Source organism: Thunnus albacares, chromosome 19 (assembly GCF_914725855.1).
Source record: "Thunnus albacares chromosome 19, fThuAlb1.1, whole genome shotgun sequence".
NCBI classification, from domain to species: Eukaryota; Metazoa; Chordata; class Actinopteri; order Scombriformes; family Scombridae; genus Thunnus; species Thunnus albacares.
The window spans coordinates 11,892,343-11,912,524 of record NC_058124.1 but is presented as its reverse complement, the minus strand read 5'-3'; the positions used below and the strand labels follow the sequence as shown (position 1 = coordinate 11,912,524).

General features: G+C 41.7%; 2 protein-coding genes across 2 annotated transcripts; both read left to right on the top strand.

Moving 5' to 3' along the window:
* The first annotated feature begins 9,921 nt into the window (after positions 1-9,921).
* Positions 9,922-10,380, top strand: LOC122970301 (fer3-like protein). The gene has a single exon (XM_044336431.1). The coding sequence runs from the start codon at positions 9,922-9,924 to the stop codon at positions 10,378-10,380; it is 459 nt and encodes a 152-aa protein (XP_044192366.1).
* Positions 10,381-12,608: 2,228 nt separating this feature from the next.
* On the top strand, positions 12,609-14,399 carry twist1a (twist family bHLH transcription factor 1a). The gene is made up of 2 exons (XM_044335890.1): positions 12,609-13,355; positions 13,861-14,399. Exon 1 carries the CDS (start codon positions 12,780-12,782, stop codon positions 13,326-13,328), a length of 549 nt encoding a protein of 182 aa, XP_044191825.1. The 5' UTR covers positions 12,609-12,779; the 3' UTR covers positions 13,329-13,355; positions 13,861-14,399.
* Positions 14,400-20,182: the final 5,783 nt, after the last annotated feature.

Genomic DNA, 20,182 nt, shown 5'->3' with positions numbered 1-20,182 from the left:
GAGCCGTGCAACTGTGGTCATATATCCTCCAACACGGCCCAGCCAGGACTGAATCGTATCAAAGCCCATCACTCACAGGCCTACTGACATCCATGAAATCCCTTTATGGCATTTTCAAAGGCATTTCTGAGAGATTTTTGGCACTTCTGCTTTGCATCTCTGTTTTTTATGCGTTAAGCTTGCTCCCTCAGGTAGGCAAATAGCCCATGCTCACACACACAGACGGACTCGAGCGTTAAACTCTTTCCCAAGGGATCAATGAACACACACAAAAATACAAGCACACATGCACACACACACATTTAACCCTGAAAGTAAACGTTACTTTTGCTTGGTGAGCCGGATTCCCATAGTGAGTTTGTTTCCTTGGCACCCGACACCCACCATCCTGCCCTCAGTAACCCTGCCGACGACAGACGGGTGTTTCCTGTGACACCATTTTGCTCATGGGAATTGTGTTTAGGCCCACATGTGTACATGTGTGTTTGTCCAATTTCACACAGTTATTATCTTTTGGATACCTTGGGGAGTCATAAGTGAAATGTGTTAATTAAACTTACATATGACACCTTCATAGTTAAGTGTAACCTATTCTTCTCTGCGTGTGTGTGTCACATCATCTGCATCTGGACAGAGGACATTATTTTGTTTGCTGGGTAAGTAAAGGTTTGAGGTACTAATCCCTCAGTTGATCTTTCCATTTTGTTTTACTGCATACTTTTTTAAGTTTAGAGGTGAGATATGTAGAATTTACTAGCATCTAGCAGAATTGACTTGGCAGAAATGTAATATTATATACATAAGTATGTTTTAATTAGTTTATAATCACCTGAAAATAAGTTTTCGTCACCTTAGAATGAGCCCTTTATATCTACACAGGGAGTGGGTCCCCTTTCACGGAGCCCACCATGTTGCACTACCATGTTTCTACAGTAGCCCAGAGCAGACAAACCCAGCACTGGCTCTAGAAATGGTCTTTTGCATTTTTTGCATTTTTTCTCGCGTTTTTTGCGTTTTTTGCATTTTTGTGTTTTTTGTGTTGTTTGCGAGTTTCACAGACACCATAGGTTCGCCTACACATTTGGAAGGGGAGGGGGAAGGGGGTATTCAGTCTGTCCCAATCTGCAACCTCACCACTAGATGCCAATAAATCCTACACACTGGTCCTTTAAGCCATAGTTTAACAGTTTGGGAAATAGTCTACACTTATTTGCTTATTTTGCAAGAATTAGATGAGAAGATCGATATCACTCTCATATTTTTATGCTAATTATGAAGCTATAAGCAAGCAGCTGATAAGCTTGTCTTAGCATAAAGATTGGAAAAGGGGAAGCAGCGAGTCTGGCTCTGTCTGAGCAGTGACTTCTTGAAATCTTGCCCTAACAGTGAGGTTGCCGGGCAACCAGCAGAGACTTCAGGCAGTCACTGCTCCGGGCCAAAAAATAGTCTGGCATAAAACCTCCAGTAAAACCGTTTTTTTTCACTTTCGTTTTTGTATGAAAGATATAATATGTTAATCAGTGAGCTTTAGAGGCGCAGGTAGACAGATTTGTTACCTTTAGACAGAGCCAGGATATAGTTTCCCCATTTCTACTCTTTATGCTAAGATAAGCTAAGCGGCTGATGGTTGTTACATCATATTGAACGGACAGTATCAATCTTCTCAAATAACTCTTGGCAAGTAAGCGAATAAGCATATTTCTCAAAATGTAACTATTCCTTTAAATTTGAAGGTATTTATTCAGTTTAACTCTCTCAATTATCTATAGTAAGTTTGCTCTGTGGATCATTTATACAATTACCAAAAATGATTTTAATATATTGAAACCTGTCCTCCAGGTAGCTCTTCAACCAACTATAACTTCTCTAATATGAAAGTTTTCCAACTTCTTCAGTCATAAATGTGTAAATCTTAAAGAACTATCACTTCAACACAATTTATGGGTAATATTTGTTTCAGTGTAGGATTTTTATTTCAACACTATGGTATTTCAAATTTTACTCAACAGTTTGAATAGTGTCCTAACACTACATCTGTAAAATAGGTGCAGGTGCATACTACTTTTTGTGCACATAGACATACTGAGCAGTGTATGCATGTTTTTCTATGGAACTGACTGTGATGCACATTTAACACCTAACACGTTTATATTAGTTTCTGTACACTGTACACATTGTTCATATCTTGCATTCATTACGTTTGGTTTTTTTTTCCATTCTTCTGCCATTTTGCATATCATTATCATATCATATCATTATTTTATTTGGAAATTTCTTATTTTCTTTTTGTCTGCCTACTTGTATTTATGTTTTGTGTGTGTGTGTGTGTGTGTGTGTGTGCGTGTGTGTGTGTGTTTGTGTGTGTGTTTGTGTGTGTGTGTGTGTGTGTGTGTGTGTGTGTGCTCTGCCCTGGCCAGCCAGACCAGTGAGATTAATAGGGCTCAGTATAATCAGAAGGTAGTGGGAGGCTCACAGGCGTCTAGACAGTGTTCAGACCAAACCGTAACTCCTACACCCAAAACACTGGGGAAATATGGCAAGCAAAGGACAAAAGGTAAAAAAAATAAGGTTACTTACTTTTAATCTTAACTGTATGCATCTATTATGATTGTAACATCATCCACAGAGACAAAGCTGATACTGAAAGAATGAGGCCAAATCATATTATAACAGCCAAATTGAGCCCCATGATTTACTGTGGAACAACAAGCTAATGTAAAAAAATTACCTTTATCACCTTGAGCTTATAAATCGAGAGGAAAGCGGAAAAGCGGAGAGTAATGAGGGGAGGGGTAAAGTGAGAAACACACACGGCATATCATCAGACTTTCAACTAAAACCTCCCAAAACCACAGAAAAATAAATAAGCCATGAGGGGAAAAAAAGCTTCTGGGTTTGGAAAAAATGATCTCATGTTTAGTCATGTAGCTTTGCAGGACAATACCCAGGACACAACTAAATACTTTATTATTACATTTTTTATGACAACCTTTATGTCACACCGCAGAGCTGAAGGTATGAGTATGAAAGAGGGCAAGATAAAGAGAGAAAGAAAGAGAAGAAGAGATGAAAAGAAAGAGAAACCTGGGTGGCCAAAGCACTGGTGATGATGTGTACATTAGAGCTGATTGCTTGTCTGGGCCCAGACGTTTGAATCCGCCCACTCCACTGAGTCGATATCAGGCAGGCTGATTGCTGGAAAAGCACTTATAAAGTAATTGACAAGAATTTGAAAGAGGCTCCTCTGATCAGTGAACCGACCACTGACTCTGGCAAGCAAGCTCATTTTGATTACTGACAAAGTCAACATATGACAAATACGTTTAACACAAAAAGAAACACACATATATCTTCCTCATTTTCCTCACGGATTTTAGAGATCCACACTAAAAAGACAGCAGCTCTTATGAAGGTCATAGTAGCCAAATAAGGTTGAGAGTGTAGCATATATGATCAACATGTGCCACAGGTGCATTATACAGAACTATAACGCATCTCTTTTCTAAGAATTGTACAAGTCAGTGTCATCTGAACATGAGCTGAAGGGGATTTTCCAAAAACCTCTATAACTCTTACTTCAGTTTCATTTTCAAACTCCATAAAGGATGTGAGCACATTTTTTAAAGATGACATGCAATAAAATTTTTCCTGTGAATTTGGGAAATGCTGCAAAACATCAGCTGATCTGTCTTCTTATCTGTGTCTGAAGGATACTGGATTGAGATTCAGATTGAGAGAAGCATTTCCATTTATTTGAGTCAATTCTACAAACTGTGTTTAGCTGTCATAAAGGTTTAAGGCTGTCAGGAGCTGTGCAGTCTACTACTCTACTACCATTCATTTTAAAGGAGTAGTTAGACATTTTGGGAAATATGCTTGTTCACTTTCTTGCCAAGAGTTAGATGAGATACTACACTCACATCTGTACGGACCACTTCTAGAGCCTCTGCTAGTTGTCTGACATTCCTTCATTGACAATGAGACTCCAGGAAGCCAGTGCACCCAGCTAAGGAAAAGTCCAGCATATAACCCCCATAAAACCACAACTTGTTGCTCTCATGTCTGTACCAAGTGGCAACTACCATAACTTGAGGTTAAAGCTAATGTACCTTAAAGTGCAATGCCACCGATGGATGCTAGATGCTGGCACCAAAAAATCCCTGGCTACAAATGACTCTCATTCAAAAAGCAGCAACATCTCTCTAGAAATACTTAGTCAGTCATTTTTTCCAACAAGTCATTATAGTCTCAATCACTAAATTCAGGCCCTCTAATAAGTGTGCTGGTGGTCATTTTGGAAATTATAGCTCCTTTAATAAGATTTGAAGACTGACTTATAGTAGGCTTTGATGTCTGCCATGTGGGTGTTGATTGACAGCTGTGATTGACAGTTCACTCACCTGCTGCTCTATCGGGCTCCTGGGACTCCCTGCACTCGTAAAAACGGAAAACATGTCACTGAACATCATGTGCAGCAACTCTGGGCTTCAAACCGGCTCCAGTGCAAACCAGTGGGTGACATCACACCTCGCTACATCCATCTTTATATCCAGTCCATGGGCGGTTTATAAAATTTACAGTGCGGCAAGCACCAGAAACCAAGAAAATCAATTTCACAGAAGAGCATTGAAACACAATTTGGTTTTTAAGTCCTTTTGTGCCATTGGTTGTTATTGTGTTGTCATCATTTTTTTTTTTTACAGGGTCTGGTCAGGATCAGCCAGACCACATCTATCATTTGCATCCACATTGAGGGTAGAAATAAATTGCCTGAGGTATGGAAGGGCTACAACCCAATCTTTATAAATATGCAGCACAATTCCCAAACACTGTGTCCTATCATATTTGACAAAAAAAGGTAGGAGAGGAAATTTCTTTTGACTCTTGGATACTGTGAATACTTGACAAGCCTCCCTCCAGCACTGCCAATCGAGCAGAGGGGAGAAACATTCATGCATTCATTCAAAAGTTATGAGAACTGGGGATATTCCTCTTCAGTGTTATCCATATTTTCCAACTTGCCTCATTTCTGAAGCAGTTCTACCACTGTGGTGAGTTGAAAAAAGCCCAATCTATCTGGAACAGTCATGTGTAAACATATTTCACATAAAATACATCAATGTGAACACAGAAAGGCGCTGATTTAACAAATTACGACTTATACACAAACAAACCCAGACAAGCACACATACAGTCAAATTGCATGAGGACAAAACCTACACTGCCAAACTGCTTTAGGCATGCCGCTCCGATCTTAGTCATCATCATCATCATCATCATCATCATCATCATCATCATCAAAGCGTGGCATCAGTCTCCACGGCAATTTAGGCACGCAGAACACAACAGAGAGAATATGAGTCGTAAAACAAATGAAACATGGCACCCTTAAAATACACAGTAAAGAGTGGGTGACCTTCTTTCAGAAAATAAACACAGACATTACTCAGACAGCAGAATGGGGGGGGGCCGAGCCGAGGCAAGGTGCTGACACGGGTGAGGGTGGGTGGAGGGGAGCCACGCGATGAGATTTTTAGTGTGGTGGTGGCGGAGGCAGTTGAGAGGTTGGATTAAAAAAGGGAGGGGTAATTCAGAAAGGAGGAGCTGAGGGCATGCAGCGGTTTTGGCGAGTGGGAGGTGTAGGTTTAGAGGAAGAGGGGGAGTAATGGAGGAGGAGGGGGGCGAGGAGAGGAGATATATGATGTGGTATTGGGGTTTATCCAACTTCCACGAGCATGCACACACACACGCATACATGAGCCCTACCTTTCACTGGCCACCCAGCTGTGTAAACACTCCATGACTGGCTGTTGGCTAAAGTGCCCGGCCAATCAGAGGGTGAGATGCAGAGGAAGGTGGGACAAGTGAACCAATGAGTCAGATTCTGGGTGTGGAGAGCTAAAGGAAAGAAAGACTGAGAGCGAAAGCATGAGGGTGACACGATGAAGAAGAGGCAGATAGGTCAGGAGTTAAACTCATCTCCCTTACTCCCTCTGTTTCCCTTTGACTCCCTGATTCTCTTGAATTTTCAGCTTCAAAATCCAAATTTGCTTTATTGGCATGGCCGTAACTAAGCACAGTACTGCCAAAACATATTGTGCAAGGTTTATAATGTAAGTATAACAATTCTGCCTTTATATGCAACAACATATGCAGCATCAACTTTCACGCCAGCTCAACTGTAGAGAGAAGATAGAGAGGTGAAGGTTGTACTGTATGTATGTTCAATCAGTTACATGTAGAGAGAAAGAAAAAGTAACAGAGACAACTGAGAAAGACAGTTTTCTCTGGACAGGGAGAGAAACAGACAAAGGAACAGAATGAGAGAGAAGTGTCTAGTTTCAGATTTACAGTGGTGGTGGGAGAGATTTGGCCGTGTTCTTATAGCACACCGAGGACAGAGCCAGAGGAGGAGTTGGAAGACAGATTTACATGGTGAGAACAGCTCTGGCTGCTCTTGAGCAGCACACTGGACACATACTGTTCTCCAGTGATGTCTGTAATAAAAAACTACCAAATTACAACTTCAACTTCACAGTATAAACACACACACACAAAAAAAATCCACACTTTTTTTTCATACTCAATCATGTGAAATCAATGAAATCGTGTTTCCCAACATGCAAGACCCAACTTTGGTTCTTCCCAGGCCGCCTACTCACATTTTACTGTGGTATTTTTGGTGATATATGGACCCAAATTCCAAGAGGAATTTAGTGTCAAGTGCTCTCTCTGCTGTTGTGCTGTAGGATAATGTATGCACAATTTATGGACTGAGTTGGGTTCAAAATTTAAACTGAAGCTGTGTGTTAATACATTTAGACTCTCTGTTAAAACATCAAAAATGTATATCATAACCTGACAACAAATGTACTGTTTTTCTAGAAATAAAGAAAATCCACTTGACTGAATTGAACGTCCAATCCATACGTCATCACAAGGTTTCACACTGAGGTCGTATCTGTCAAACCTCCATTATTTACCTCCACAAACATTTATTCACATCAAAAACTATCATTAATTTCACTCTGTGCAACCAGTAATAACAGAGCAGAGCAGGAAATGGGGCCATTATGAGTGTTCTGTGTGAAGGTCTAAACCCCTGTAGGTGTGTGTGTGTCTCTGTGTCTGTCTGTGTGTTTGTGTGCCTCTTTTGGGGTTTTACTCCTTATTTAAGACCAATATTTACCCAGCAGCCCCAGGGTGAGATTACCTCATATTCTCCCGCCCAGCTGTGCTTTCTCAGCGTTTCCACGACAACCGGCGGAATGTCCCATCATGTTTATCTGCCTGCCAGGAAAACAGAGAGCGAGAGGAAGAAGAGGCAGCGGAGGGAGATGGAGAAGATACACTTAGGTTGGAGTGTGTATACAACACAGACACTGACTGCTTTAACACTCTTGTGTAGATGAAATAAGCACACAGGAATGCATAAGGCACTTCAAAATGCAAAAAGACAGAGGGTTACTGTTGTTACATGTTGCTGATGTGTTCACAGCTACTGAAAGTTGATCTACCAGGGAACTTCAAAAACAGATGTAAAGCTGAGAACAGCCCTTCAACTTTTCTTATTTCTTGATCATTTACATTCAATGGATGTGGAACAATGGAACAAGAGAGAGTAAAAGCACCAAAACAAAACAGGGATTGGCTAACTCCGAAGTAGTTTATGTCTGTTTATGTATGATTCATGATGACTATTAGAACATGGTCTAATGCCCCTATTTAGTATCAATAAGCAGTATGTGAACACTTAGTTCATTGTTTATAACACACTGTAATGTTTTTGTGAGCAAATATAAGGGAATTGTGTGAATGTCTTTATCAAAACTCATCCAATGATGCAACCATAAATTGTGTATAAACAATTGATGAATGTTTAATATAGCTGTGATGAGAACAAATCCTCACAGCGTGTTATAAGTGATTTATTAACTGCTTATGCATGTGTACAAATTATTCACAGGTGTGTTTTAAAATGTTAAACTAAGACATATCGTAACTATCTGTTCATACACCAGGTATAGAGGCTTCGTATGACGAGTGGTTGTAGATAAAGTGCATTAACGAATACTCCTCAAAAATGTCTGCTTACGACCACATTATAATGTATAATAAAGTGTTACCATACTGGCTATAAATGTCATTAAAAAACATCATAGGTTTGACCTTTTAAACATATACCTGCATGAATTGCAATTTCCCTTACAGTGCAGATCTCTGCCATACATGCATGTTATTCTGGGATCAGTCGTGACCTACAACCTCCCACATAGGACAACCCGAAGCAGAATTTATCCACAGGGATTAGTCATTTTGTTATACTTTTAGTCAGATCAATTATCTTGGTCCAGTTTTGTGAGGCTGAAAGTTGGGTTTAATCAAGCCTCTGGAACAATTTGTCATCATGTGAGTGAGCTATAAAACCACCAGCACTACATTGGCTGAATTCAGCAACTTTCAGAACAGCATAGTCCTCCAACTCCTTCAACCACAATAGTTTAGTTGCCCTTGAGTGAGTTATTTAACCCCAAGAAACTAAAACTCTGGAGGCTGTTTTGGCAGCCCACAAGTCTGATTTCTGTATCAAATATAACCCTTCCTTCTGCCTATTCGGTTATTAGGAAGATCAATGTTTGCCTGCATTAAAGTAAAATTGTATTAAATTTGAAAAACTTTATTGGGTTAGCCAAGAAGGAAATTCTATTTGGCAAGTCAAATGTGGAGCTGATGTCCCTCCGCACATAATCTAACAGCACTGTGAAGTAGTTCAACAGTCTCCGCTCCCAGTCTTTTGGATACAGACAAATATATATGTGCATGTGCTTCTACTCTCTTCAGCATTATAATTAACAGCAGTCAATCTTTGCAGGTTATAACCAAAGCAATATGTGCAATAAATTAGACCTAACAACTGTTCACAGCTGCATTTCCTCTGCACAAAATGATATGTTAGACACATGAAGCATGACCATGAAGAGGTGGGGAAATTATCTACCAATTGTTTCACTATTGGTTTTCAGAAATGCATGAAAAACGCTGGCCGGTCAATTTCATTGTGTTTTAAGGTTGGTTTCAACAAAGCCTTAACCAAGTGTTCAGGTCAGACTTGAATGATCAACCACTACTCACTTTTCACATCTTTGTCATCACCACTATCAACATCAAAAACAACAACAGCAAATTTAGTCTCACTAATGCAGACTTCTTCATGACCAAGCACTCTCTCCAGAGGACGAAAGCCCACAGTTACACCAATGTCCTTCTCAGCAGTCCCTGCAGTGTGGACTCTGTCCTGCCATGGAAACGGACAGCTATTTGCTTTAATTTGCAACAGAAAAGCTTGTGGTGTATAGTGACTGTTAGGGAATGTTGTATTTGGTCTTCCCCTGGCCTGTTTAAGTGATAAAAGTGTCATTATTTAGCCTCTGAAGCAGAGAGGAAAGTGCAAACAAGACTGTATGACCCTCTGTCGAGAGACTCCGTTCTTCAGAAGCTCATTAAGGGCCTCCAGGAGGACAGCGCATCAATTGGCGGGGCCCTGCAGCTTCCTCTCGGCCTTTTTTTTAAGCCTCTCTCCTCGGACTCAACTCACTCACCGGCCGACTCACGGCAGAAATGGACTCAATTCAGAGCTAGAGGGGGTATGAAAGATGTCGCGCTGTGAGGTGGCATAGGCGACTTATTAAAACAGCTGGAAAGGCCTTTGGACTTGAGCCAAATAGGATCTCACCCTGTCGTGCTCTGACCGGATTTGGAGATGGCTGGATATACTTGTTGAGATGCTCTCCTGCTTTAGTGAATGATTGTAGCCAGTCCTGAAAGCTTTGATTTGCGTCAGTTTTTGCGCTTGACTGAATAGCAGAGATATAATAAGAGGCATAATCTCCGTGAGACTGCAGTTGGGGACTGAATATGGAGATGCAAGGTCGCTTATTGGACTCTACGTTAATACATTTTGTCAATGAAATAAACCTGATGGATTTTCCGCAGAAGTACGCTTTGGGACCAAAACAGCAGGTGGATGATAGCCCTTCTAGTCCGAACAACCAGACGCGGCTGAGCGACTCGCCCTGGAGCCGGGACCTTGAGGACGGGGTGAGCACTGCGCAGCATCTGGTGATGGGTTCACCTAAGTACTACAGCCGCGGGGCGCACGGGCGCACACAGTCCAAACGGAGGCGGATCATCACCGTGGTCCAGCGGCAAGCGGCCAATGTGCGGGAAAGGAAGCGGATGTTTAGTCTGAATGAGGCGTTTGATGAACTGAGGAGGAAAGTTCCTACATTCGCCTACGAGAAGAGACTGTCCCGCATTGAGACGCTCCGCCTGGCCATCGTCTATATCTCCTTCATGAAGGATCTGCTGGAGAACACCTGAGTCACAGTAGTTCAATATAAACAGGGCTGTATTCGACAAAGACACAAACATTGACGAACTGATGAACTATTTTAAATGTTCACTTTTTATATCCAAACTGTGATATAGGCCAGTCTCTGGAATCATAGATGTAGACTACAGGATTTTAAAGAATATTTTAGACTATACTTTTTTCTTATAAAGTGTCAAGCACATTTTTTTCTGAGAAAAATATATCAGTGACAACATTTTATTGTTATATTAAATTATTAGACGTGACATAAATACGCTGAGAAAACCTCTTTATTATATATAATATTATTATTGCTTAAAAAATAAATGTATGGGTATTCATAAGTAATGTATGCGTTATTTGCTCTGCATTTCAATTATAAAGAAAACATACAATTAGATTTAGACTCGTTTAGGCCAGTGTGTAGGAATATCATGTCATGATCGATCATGCCTCATTTATTTTATAGGCCTATTTAGGAGACTGCATCCAAACCCCGTTTAAAAAGTAAATGCTCATAATCTGTACACTTTAATACAACTTCCATACATTCATTAGAAGATAGGCTTGGCGTATATAATATTTTTTAAGGATTTCTGAGTCAGAGTGCAATGCGAGGCTGAAGACTCAGGTGAGTTTTTTCAGCACCTTGGAGAGCGAAATAGACGCTGGCCTCACCTGGCTCGTCGCGGATCAGGTGTGGCTGAGAACAAGAGCAGCCAGAGGTTTTCCTCAAATAGAAAAACAAACAAACAAATTTATTGGCCAATGAAAGCCCTATCACCTGCGCCACGTGCTAATGAGGGTTATGCAGTGGATTTGAATCACAAATCCGAGGCTCACCATGAGGCTGGGTATAATCTTTGTCACTGAGGTGTGAATTGAGTCAGAGATATGATGAGAGAGAAGAGAGAGACCGAGTAAACAGAGTGACAGACCCCCAGACATGCACTTTCTGTTAAAGACAGAGATAGGCTTTTTAGTGCAGGCCCGAAAGGCGCTTGTGGCGCAGTCAGACCGGACCTCCTTGTGTGTCATCATCCTTCATCAGAGGTGAGGCCTCACAGCTGGTAACTCACACCACAAACCACCTCCAAAAGTTGCCAGATCTAGTTTCAGCCACATGTAGAGGTAGGCTATTTCTGCTGGATTTTCATATTATATTCTCGGCAGGCCCCAGAGCTGGGTGGTCATGTGTGCGTGTTTAGGCTCTGTGTGCACGAGTGGGTCTTTCTCTTTCCCCTGTCCATCTTTATCACATCCAGTGTTTGCATTACGCTCCAGCCGTACACCGCCTTAGCGACCCCGCTGTGCGCAAGGATCCGCCCAGAGAGCTCCCTGGGACGGCCCGTCTTTTAAACCTGAGCCGCGGTGTTGAGATCCCTGCGGGAGTCAGACCCATTTAAGCGCATACCTCAACGCGGGGCCGCTGACGGGAAAATAAACACCTCGGTCTGCTTAAGGAGCAGAGGCCTCCTGCTGTGACAACCTCCTGTGTTTCAGTAGGTCTGATATTCACCGCCACCACTGCTCCCATCTCAGGCAGTGTCTAGACACGTAGAGAGAGAGACTTGTGGAAGAATTTCTGTTATGTCCTGTTACAGCTGATGGACAGTTTTCATAGATTTCTATGTTCACTTTGTTGATCAAACTCTGGGTAACAAGATAAGGGTTTGGGGACCGTGGCACAACTTTATGTACTTCACTTTTTTAAGTGAAACCAAATAGGAAATATAAATATCACCTACATCAAGATGTGCAGGTGAGACAGGAGCCTTGTCTGGTGATCTGAACATGAAACGAAGCAGATTTCTTTCTTGTCAAAAATAACTTTATGGACTTTCAAATGAATTAAAAATACTCAGTTTCATTTTAAATAAAGTCAGCAGAGTATTTGGAAAAAAGGAGTATTATGCGTTTGAGGCAATAGGGTGGGGTGGGAGAGGCACGATTTATCCCTAAAGGAGGGACAAATCTTGTTCTTGCACAAAGCTACACCTACAGTATGATTCAACAACACCGCCCCTACATCATAAATACACCCCCGTTTCCCCGTCTTGTGTGAATGAGCATGAATGTCTTATACTCTATCCCTGATATTATAACCAGTCCTTTCCTTCTCCTGCGGTATTATGTTACACCCCTCCTCACCCAATCACAGCGCTCCCCAAAATCCTCCTGTCCGCTCCCCGCTATAAGAGCCCTGGTCGTCCCAGTCTGGCACACACCTCTCCCTTTCCGTGGCGCACGAGATTTACCGTGATATCAGCCCACACCCATATTGCAGACCACACTCATTATTACCTGTAGTGTTTGTTGATGTTGTAACCAGTTCAGGGGATACGGGTCAGGGGTTGCAGGAGATCATAACGGTCCTACAGGCCATAGAAAAGTGTTGGAAAAGACGATGCGAGAAGAGGACTCCTCCCCGATGGACAGTGCGGGAAACAGCGAGGAGGAGACCGACCGTCAGCTGCCGCGCAGAGGCGCGAGGAAGCGGCGAGCGACACGGAGGAGCGCGGACGAGGAAGAAGATGGGGATTTGGAGAGTGCGAACCCCGGGAAGAAGAAATGTAGGAAGAGTTGCGACGGCGGAGGCGGCAGCGCTGGGAGCGGCGGCAGCGAAGGCAGCAGCAGCCCCGAGCCTTCCTTTGATGACCTACACACACAGCGCGTGATGGCCAACATCCGCGAGCGGCAACGGACGCAGTCCCTTAACGAGGCATTCACGTCGTTACGTAAGATCATTCCTACCCTCCCATCGGACAAACTCAGCAAGATCCAGACATTGAAGCTGGCGGCCCGGTACATCGACTTCCTGTGCCAAGTTCTGCAGAGCGACGAGTTGGAAGCGCGAGGGACCAGTTGCAGCTACGTGGCGCACGAGCGTCTGAGCTACGCGTTCTCGGTCTGGAGGATGGGGGGCGCGTGGTCCTTGTCTACTGCGTCCCACTAGCAGGGCTGCTGTGGATGGGACAGTACGGTAAGCTGAGCTCCTTTCACTTTTCATCCTACAGGGACAGAAATCTGTACCAAGTTGTGCCAAAATGTCCCCATGCGCATTTTACGCACAGAAAAATCAAAGTAATATAGTTATATTGAACCATTAGGTATACACTGGTGGCAATATTTGTTTGTTTGTATTTACAACCCCCACAAACTCCTCCACAATTAATTTGCTTGAGTCATCTTTGTTATGAAAGGAGTAGGCCATAGGTCCTCATAGAAGATACAAAAAAACCCACCTCAAATTATACACAGAACTTGTAAAAGAGCCAAGATATGTCACCACTTTATAATATGAAATGTATACATCATACTACTTACAAGTGAAGGTGGGGGTTTTAAGATGAAAATATGCACAACTTTGTCTCCATTTGGTCACAACCAGGTTGCAACATTGCACATATTCAAATGTATTAAGACACAGCCTACAATAAGTCCTAGAAATTTAAAGTTATCTTCTTTTCATAATATTTCTTTCACAGATTATCCAGACTGAAGGACCATTGGATCAGTCCAATTCTTCAGATAGACTGAAACAGGCAAAACGCAGCTGAGGCCCAGGCCCAGCCGCTGTGCTTCAGGCCTCAGAGGAGAGCGGGCTTTTCATATTTCCCGTTGCATGGACTGTTATATTTGCAAGGGAGCACTTATGGGACAGGACGGATATGAAGAAAGACCACTGCGACTATGAATGTTGTAAAAACAAAATGAGCTCTGAGGAACTGCTCTGTTTTGAAACATGAGAGAAAAATGACAATTCATTTCACATTCCCTGTGACAGTGTTTCACAGCAAATGAAGTATTTGTATTTATTTTTCTACACAGGTTCGAAATTCATTTCCCCCCACTCAAATAAAAGTTATTTATTTTGGGATATCACAGAATGCTGAATGGATCTGGAGTCTGCACATTTTGAGTTTTGTAAATATTTGCTAATAAAAAATGAAAGTATCCTTCTGGGTATATATTCTTTATCAAACTTAAGATGCTCAATAAAAAAAACTGGTCAGTTTGAAGACAATTCACTTATGAGGGCACTTCATTGACACACAAGAATTGTTTTAAATACCTGAAAATTTTGAAACAAAGTTGTTTCCCATAGTCTTAGCACTTCAGGCCAATGAAGATAGTTTATTTTCACTGGTTGTTGCTGAATCCCCAGTTAACTAAACCACAGCGGAGGGGGCAAAAGAAAACAACTCACACCCGTGGCTTATTCTGTAGTGATTTCTTGAGCTCAGGGATCTGGGAAAGCCATAATTAGCCGGTGGTCTGTTTGAACAGGGTGAATGTGAAGCTGTGGGAGGCATGCATGATATTCCCAGATGTCCTCTGAGCCACAGGTCAGCATGGGAGTCTCCTGCAGGTGCTACAGCAGCTACCCCAAGAGCTTTGACAGATAAAAGGGGTGGATACGGGTCATATTGCAAACTGGATGGACCGTGTGATCGCAAATACCTGTAATTATGATGAAACAGAACTAGTTATCCACAGATAAACATCATATATAATCAAAACAAGACTTATAATAGTAATATAATGGGGAAAACAAAATCATCTTAATCTGTATATCAAAACTGGCTTCACACAGTAAACTTTTCATGCAGCTTTTGATTTAAAAATTCTAATTGTTAATTTCTAATGGTTAGTATTGTTGAGAAAGTACACTATTCAAGTATTGTACTTAAGTACTATTTGAGGTTTACTTGAGGATTTCCATTTTCTGCTACTTTGTACTTCTACTCTATTACATTTCAGAGGTAAATATTGTACTTTAAACTTCACTATACAGTATTTATTTGACAGCTATAGTGTATAGTATACTAGTGATGTGATCAGTTTATAAAATATGATGCATTAAACTAAAAAATGATATGATAATGCAACAATATCAATGATCCAATAATATAAAAATATAACACACATAGGGTTCATTCTGCTTTGCACTTAGAGTACATTTTGCTGTAAATAATTCTTAAAAATTCTTAAGTAAGATTTTGATTGCTGGACTTTTGTTTATAGTGGACTTTTCTGCAACTTCTACTAAAGTAAATGATCTGAATACTTCTTCTACTACTGCTGGTTGATCTGCTTCCACAGATCAAGTGAAATGAAGACAGGTTGTGCCAAAAAAAAACAACTCACTTTTCATCTAAAACTCTTTGTATAAATGTGACGGCCCTCTGGCTTCCCCATAGGAATGAAAAATGGGACAAAAGAAATGACTTCTGCAATATGGACATTAAGGGTCATGTAGACATCAGCTCTCTCTTCATTAGAGGCCACACATGCCATCAACCTGCAGAAAATGAATCCTCTTGAGCAAAGTAAAAAAAGTCTGTTCACTTGGCCAATTGACCATGACCTCTCTAAAAGTTCTCAATTAATATAATCGAATTAAAATATAAAATAAATCCTTGAGTAGAATTAATTCTTAGATGTATTCAGGTAGGGTAGGACCACATGAGAACAGGACTTGGGGACTAGATGGGACCCTCACAATCTTTAAATCAAATAAACATCCTGTAATAAACATTTGAGGGCTACTATGTCACAGTAAAAAAAGTTCCTCTAGGAATAAGCAATTACAAGAGAACAACAGTGATATCAGTCAGATAATGAGAGGGGAAAGACACTGAGTTCGATACTCACTAGTGATTTCCACAGCTCTCCATAGGATTGTCGAGGGATGATTATGGGAGCATTACTGTGTTTTTGCATCACGGGTTGCGTGCGGAAGGTAAAGCCATCAGCTCTGACCTGAGGCCCTCGCCAGCCACCGGGGGGAATCGATTCCCACCCTTAGATCGCCGTGGCCGTGTTATCTTAAACTTGAGGCTGTTGCTCTGACACGGAGGAATGTCACCTCTGAGGCTTCCAAACACACGCACACACATATATAGGTTATACACACACAGAGGGAGATTTCTCACGCCTACCAAACAGGGAAATACATTCCTCAGAGAGAGAAAGAAAGAGGGGGAAGAGGGCTCCTGCAACTCAGCTCCTGCACTCCCTCTGACGTTTGAAGGTAATGGGATGACCACTTGTTATCAGTGTGAAGGCATCTGGCTCTCTGGGTTTAAGTGTGCTATGATTTATAGAGTCTTTGATGACTGAAACACACACTCTCTCCCACTCATTAATCACAGTTTCCATCTCTCTGCTTTGGCCTTGCAGTCTTTAAACTGATCTAGAAGTCAAAGGTTCAGGCCTGTGTGTGTTTTAATAATGCCAGGAGCTGTAAATCTTTGCAAAAATGGATTTCTAACTCTATAGCAAAGTTTGTTGGTTTGTTTCATCGCTCTAGCAGAGTCGTACCTGTCTTACCTCTCTTTTTTAGGTCTCCTTCACTTCCATCTCTTTTTGAAGTTCCCCATTACAGAGTAACTAGCCCTGGTTTACATTAACCCTCAACACCATAAAAAGACAGGGGGGTGAGAGGAAGTTGGTCTGAGACAGACATACACACACACACACACACACACACACACACACACACACACACACAAACACAGACTAGATTTGTAGGTCTGGTTTCCATTACAGCTAATTATCTGTGTTTCATCTCAACCTGAAGCGGTGTGTGCGTCTAACTTTGTGTATTTGTGTGTGTTCATCATGACTGTGTTTACCTGTGTTCCTGTGTGTGCTCTCAGGTCTCTTTTTATTTGTGCTCTGCTGATTTTGACTCATGCATCTCAAATCTAAGACAATCATACCTGAGGACATCCTCTGAAATGAAATTAAAAACTGTTTTGCATATCACTGCAACCCTTAGTCTCCACTCATCACTGGCGGAATTGACTGTAACAGTGAACTGGTTGAAGTTTTGAAGATATGTCTATATCTTCAAAACTTCAACCATAGCTTAAATTCTACTTCACCCAGAGGTTTTTGTGATGCTCTTTAGAAACAAACAGTATAGAAACACGTGTGTTTTTCTAGCTGCTGAGTCCCAGACTTGTGAATTATCTCTTTCAAAAGATTTGCAACATTATCAAATGCTGCCTTAATTATTTTACATTTATTATGAAAGAAGTACAATATTCTCAAAGAGTCCAAACTGGCTTTTGTGTCATTTTGTGTTTTATCTTTTTATACCTGAAGAGACAGTTTGGGTAGAAAATGTATTTCTCTCATGTAATCAACACAACAACACTGTCCAGTGAAAACAAGGTATCTCCAATTTGGTGATTTTGAATTGAATGATTAAATGTTCCTTTATTGGGAAAAAAATCTCCTGCTGCTTATGTTGCATAAACCTAATCTGAACCCTCTGGAGAATCTGGAAAACACACAAAGCTAAAAACAGCACTGTTTTTCTAAGCTCATGAAAAGTTTACACTTGCATGAAATAACCATTAAATTGTATTATACTGTACAGTATTGTGGTCTTATGAAAGACATATTAATGCTTTATAGGATTGGGGGGGGGGGAGGGTTCTGTAAAAACATGCAGGGCCAGAGTGACAGGGAATTGACACAGAGGAAGTGAGTCCACATTCCCAGTTGGCAGCCCAGTAACACACTGAGCACACACACACTCACATTCCCTGAGGACGGTGCCAACTGCACCCATCATTCCTGACCTGTGACCTCTCAAAATGACCCTGTCCCCAGACTGCGGTGACCCCCAGCTGGACCACGAGCCACCACATTCACCTCCACAAAGTGACCACTCAGTTCACTAATACCTCTCAGATGGACGGGCAGAGGAGCGGGTACGGATTATGGAGGAGGATGGGGTGCATAAGAAGAAAAAATGTCTGATTGAGAGAGTTTGAGCTTACAAGTGAGAAAAAGAGGAAGAGAACCCAAGAAATGAGGCAGGAAGAAGGGAACGAAGCGCTCCTGCCTGGGGCTGTTTATCTTGCAGATTGAGTTAAGCGCAAGCCTCTTATAACTCTCCACATACCAGACAATATCACAGTGGCCCCGCTTTAGGAATATAAACATACGCACTTTATCAAAGACAAGCACGGCTCATTCAAACACATAGGCTCTTTCTCCTAACTTAATTTACTGCACCCTATACAAAGTTCCTTTATTGGATTTAAGCTGTTTGAATGTCTAATTCTGTCTGAAAATGTGGAAGTTTAGGGGGTCTATTGATGACGGTTAAAGGGGCTTTCTCCATGTTTACCTTATAAAACCACACTAGTCTCTTATCATGAATAGATCTATGGACTATCAGTGTGGAAAGGCCCTCTAGGTCAGGCACAACACACAGTGTGTTTTTTCCACAGAGAGAGGGCATTGTTTGACTCAACATAGGTCCATTCACACTGATGGGAGTGTGGCTTTCAATGTGGAAATGTGTGTTTCCTTGTTGTGTTAATAGTAGAGAGGATTGTTCTGATTCTGTTTACAGATTCATTTGACATATGCACACATATACGCATGCACAAGGTTGCATCATCCCGTATTATATCGTTTTCAAGCATTTCTCTGTTGAAAGCAACCTGAGCACGGCCGTAGTTTACTGGCGTTCTGAGGGCCCCTGTCATGAGTGAGAATGCACACACACACACACACACACACACATACACACACACATAGGGTAGGGTAGGGTAGAGTGAGGAATAACTTGGCAGTAAGAGCAACTACAGCCTCAGTGTTGGTCTAAAGGGAGCTGTGCTGGGAGAGAAATAGACGTTGAGAACTGCAGCTTTCCCTCTGGTGTTCACTGTGGGGTGGTCTCTCGTTCTTTCTCCACCTTCTTTATTTCTCCCTCCTCAGTCCTTCTCTAGTTACTTTGAGGTGGTCTGTTCCTTTCTTTCCGCCTCTCTTTTTCTCCCTCTTTCCTCAGCCCTCAGCTCTCTAAACCTCTCCTTCTTCTCCTCTTCACCGTATTCTCTCCTTTTATCTATCGTATAATCTCCCCCGCTCTGTTTAATATTTCTCCTCTCATTTCCTCCACTTTTTCAACTCCCCCTACCCCTTTCTCCCCTTTTTGTTTACCTCCACACACACACACAAACACACACACACACACACACAAATACAAAAACACTCACCATGCCTCAGCATTTACTTAATGCCGTCCACCAAAAGTGTGTGTGCGGTGCTGGAGCATGTGAGTGTACTTTAACAAAGTAAGAAAACCACACGAGACAAAGAAAAAAAATGCCAGGACTGTAAGAAAACAAAGTCTTGCTGATGCTGTGATTATCGCCGGCCAGCATTTTTTTAGCCAATTGTGCTATGAATCAGTGTGTGGGTGTTTTTCTTTTTTTTTTTTTTTTCTTTACTTAGCAAAAAAATTAATATTAGAACATTATATTTGCTTTTCTAACTATGTTTTTTCTGTCTGCGTCTCCCTTCCCTCTCACTCTCTCTCTCAGAAGGTGTTGGTCGTGTGATTTTTATAAGCCTGACGTTAGGTGTCATATGAACCATTTGCATGTTTTTTTTCAGGTCCTGTAAAACAGGCCTAAATGCCCCATAACTCTCCTCCACTGGCTGCCTGGTGATGGTTAGTGCCAGCGTCCTCACTCAAACACACAGACACACACACATACACAAACTGGAGTCATGGCACAACAGGAAAGAGTGTAAAGTAACACCACCTATTGAAAAAAAAAAAAGAGGCAAAAGGTCCTCTTGAGACCAAAAGAACATATAAATGCAAGGAAGGACACATTAACACAGAGATGGTGAGAGAGAGAGAGAGAGAGAGAGCGAGAGAGAGAGAGAGAGAGAGAGAGAGAGAGAGAGACAGAGAGTTTGTGTGTGTGTGAGTGTGTGAAAGAGAGAGAGAGTTTCCAAACTAGTTTCAAGAAATGATAGCGTAGTAAAAAG

Bases quoted from the DNA above. Each gene is read 5' to 3' on its own strand.
- LOC122970301 (XM_044336431.1), top strand. From the start codon at position 9,922: ATGCAAGGTCGCTTATTGGACTCTACGTTAATACATTTTGTCAATGAA.
- twist1a (XM_044335890.1), top strand. From the start codon at position 12,780: ATGCGAGAAGAGGACTCCTCCCCGATGGACAGTGCGGGAAACAGCGAG.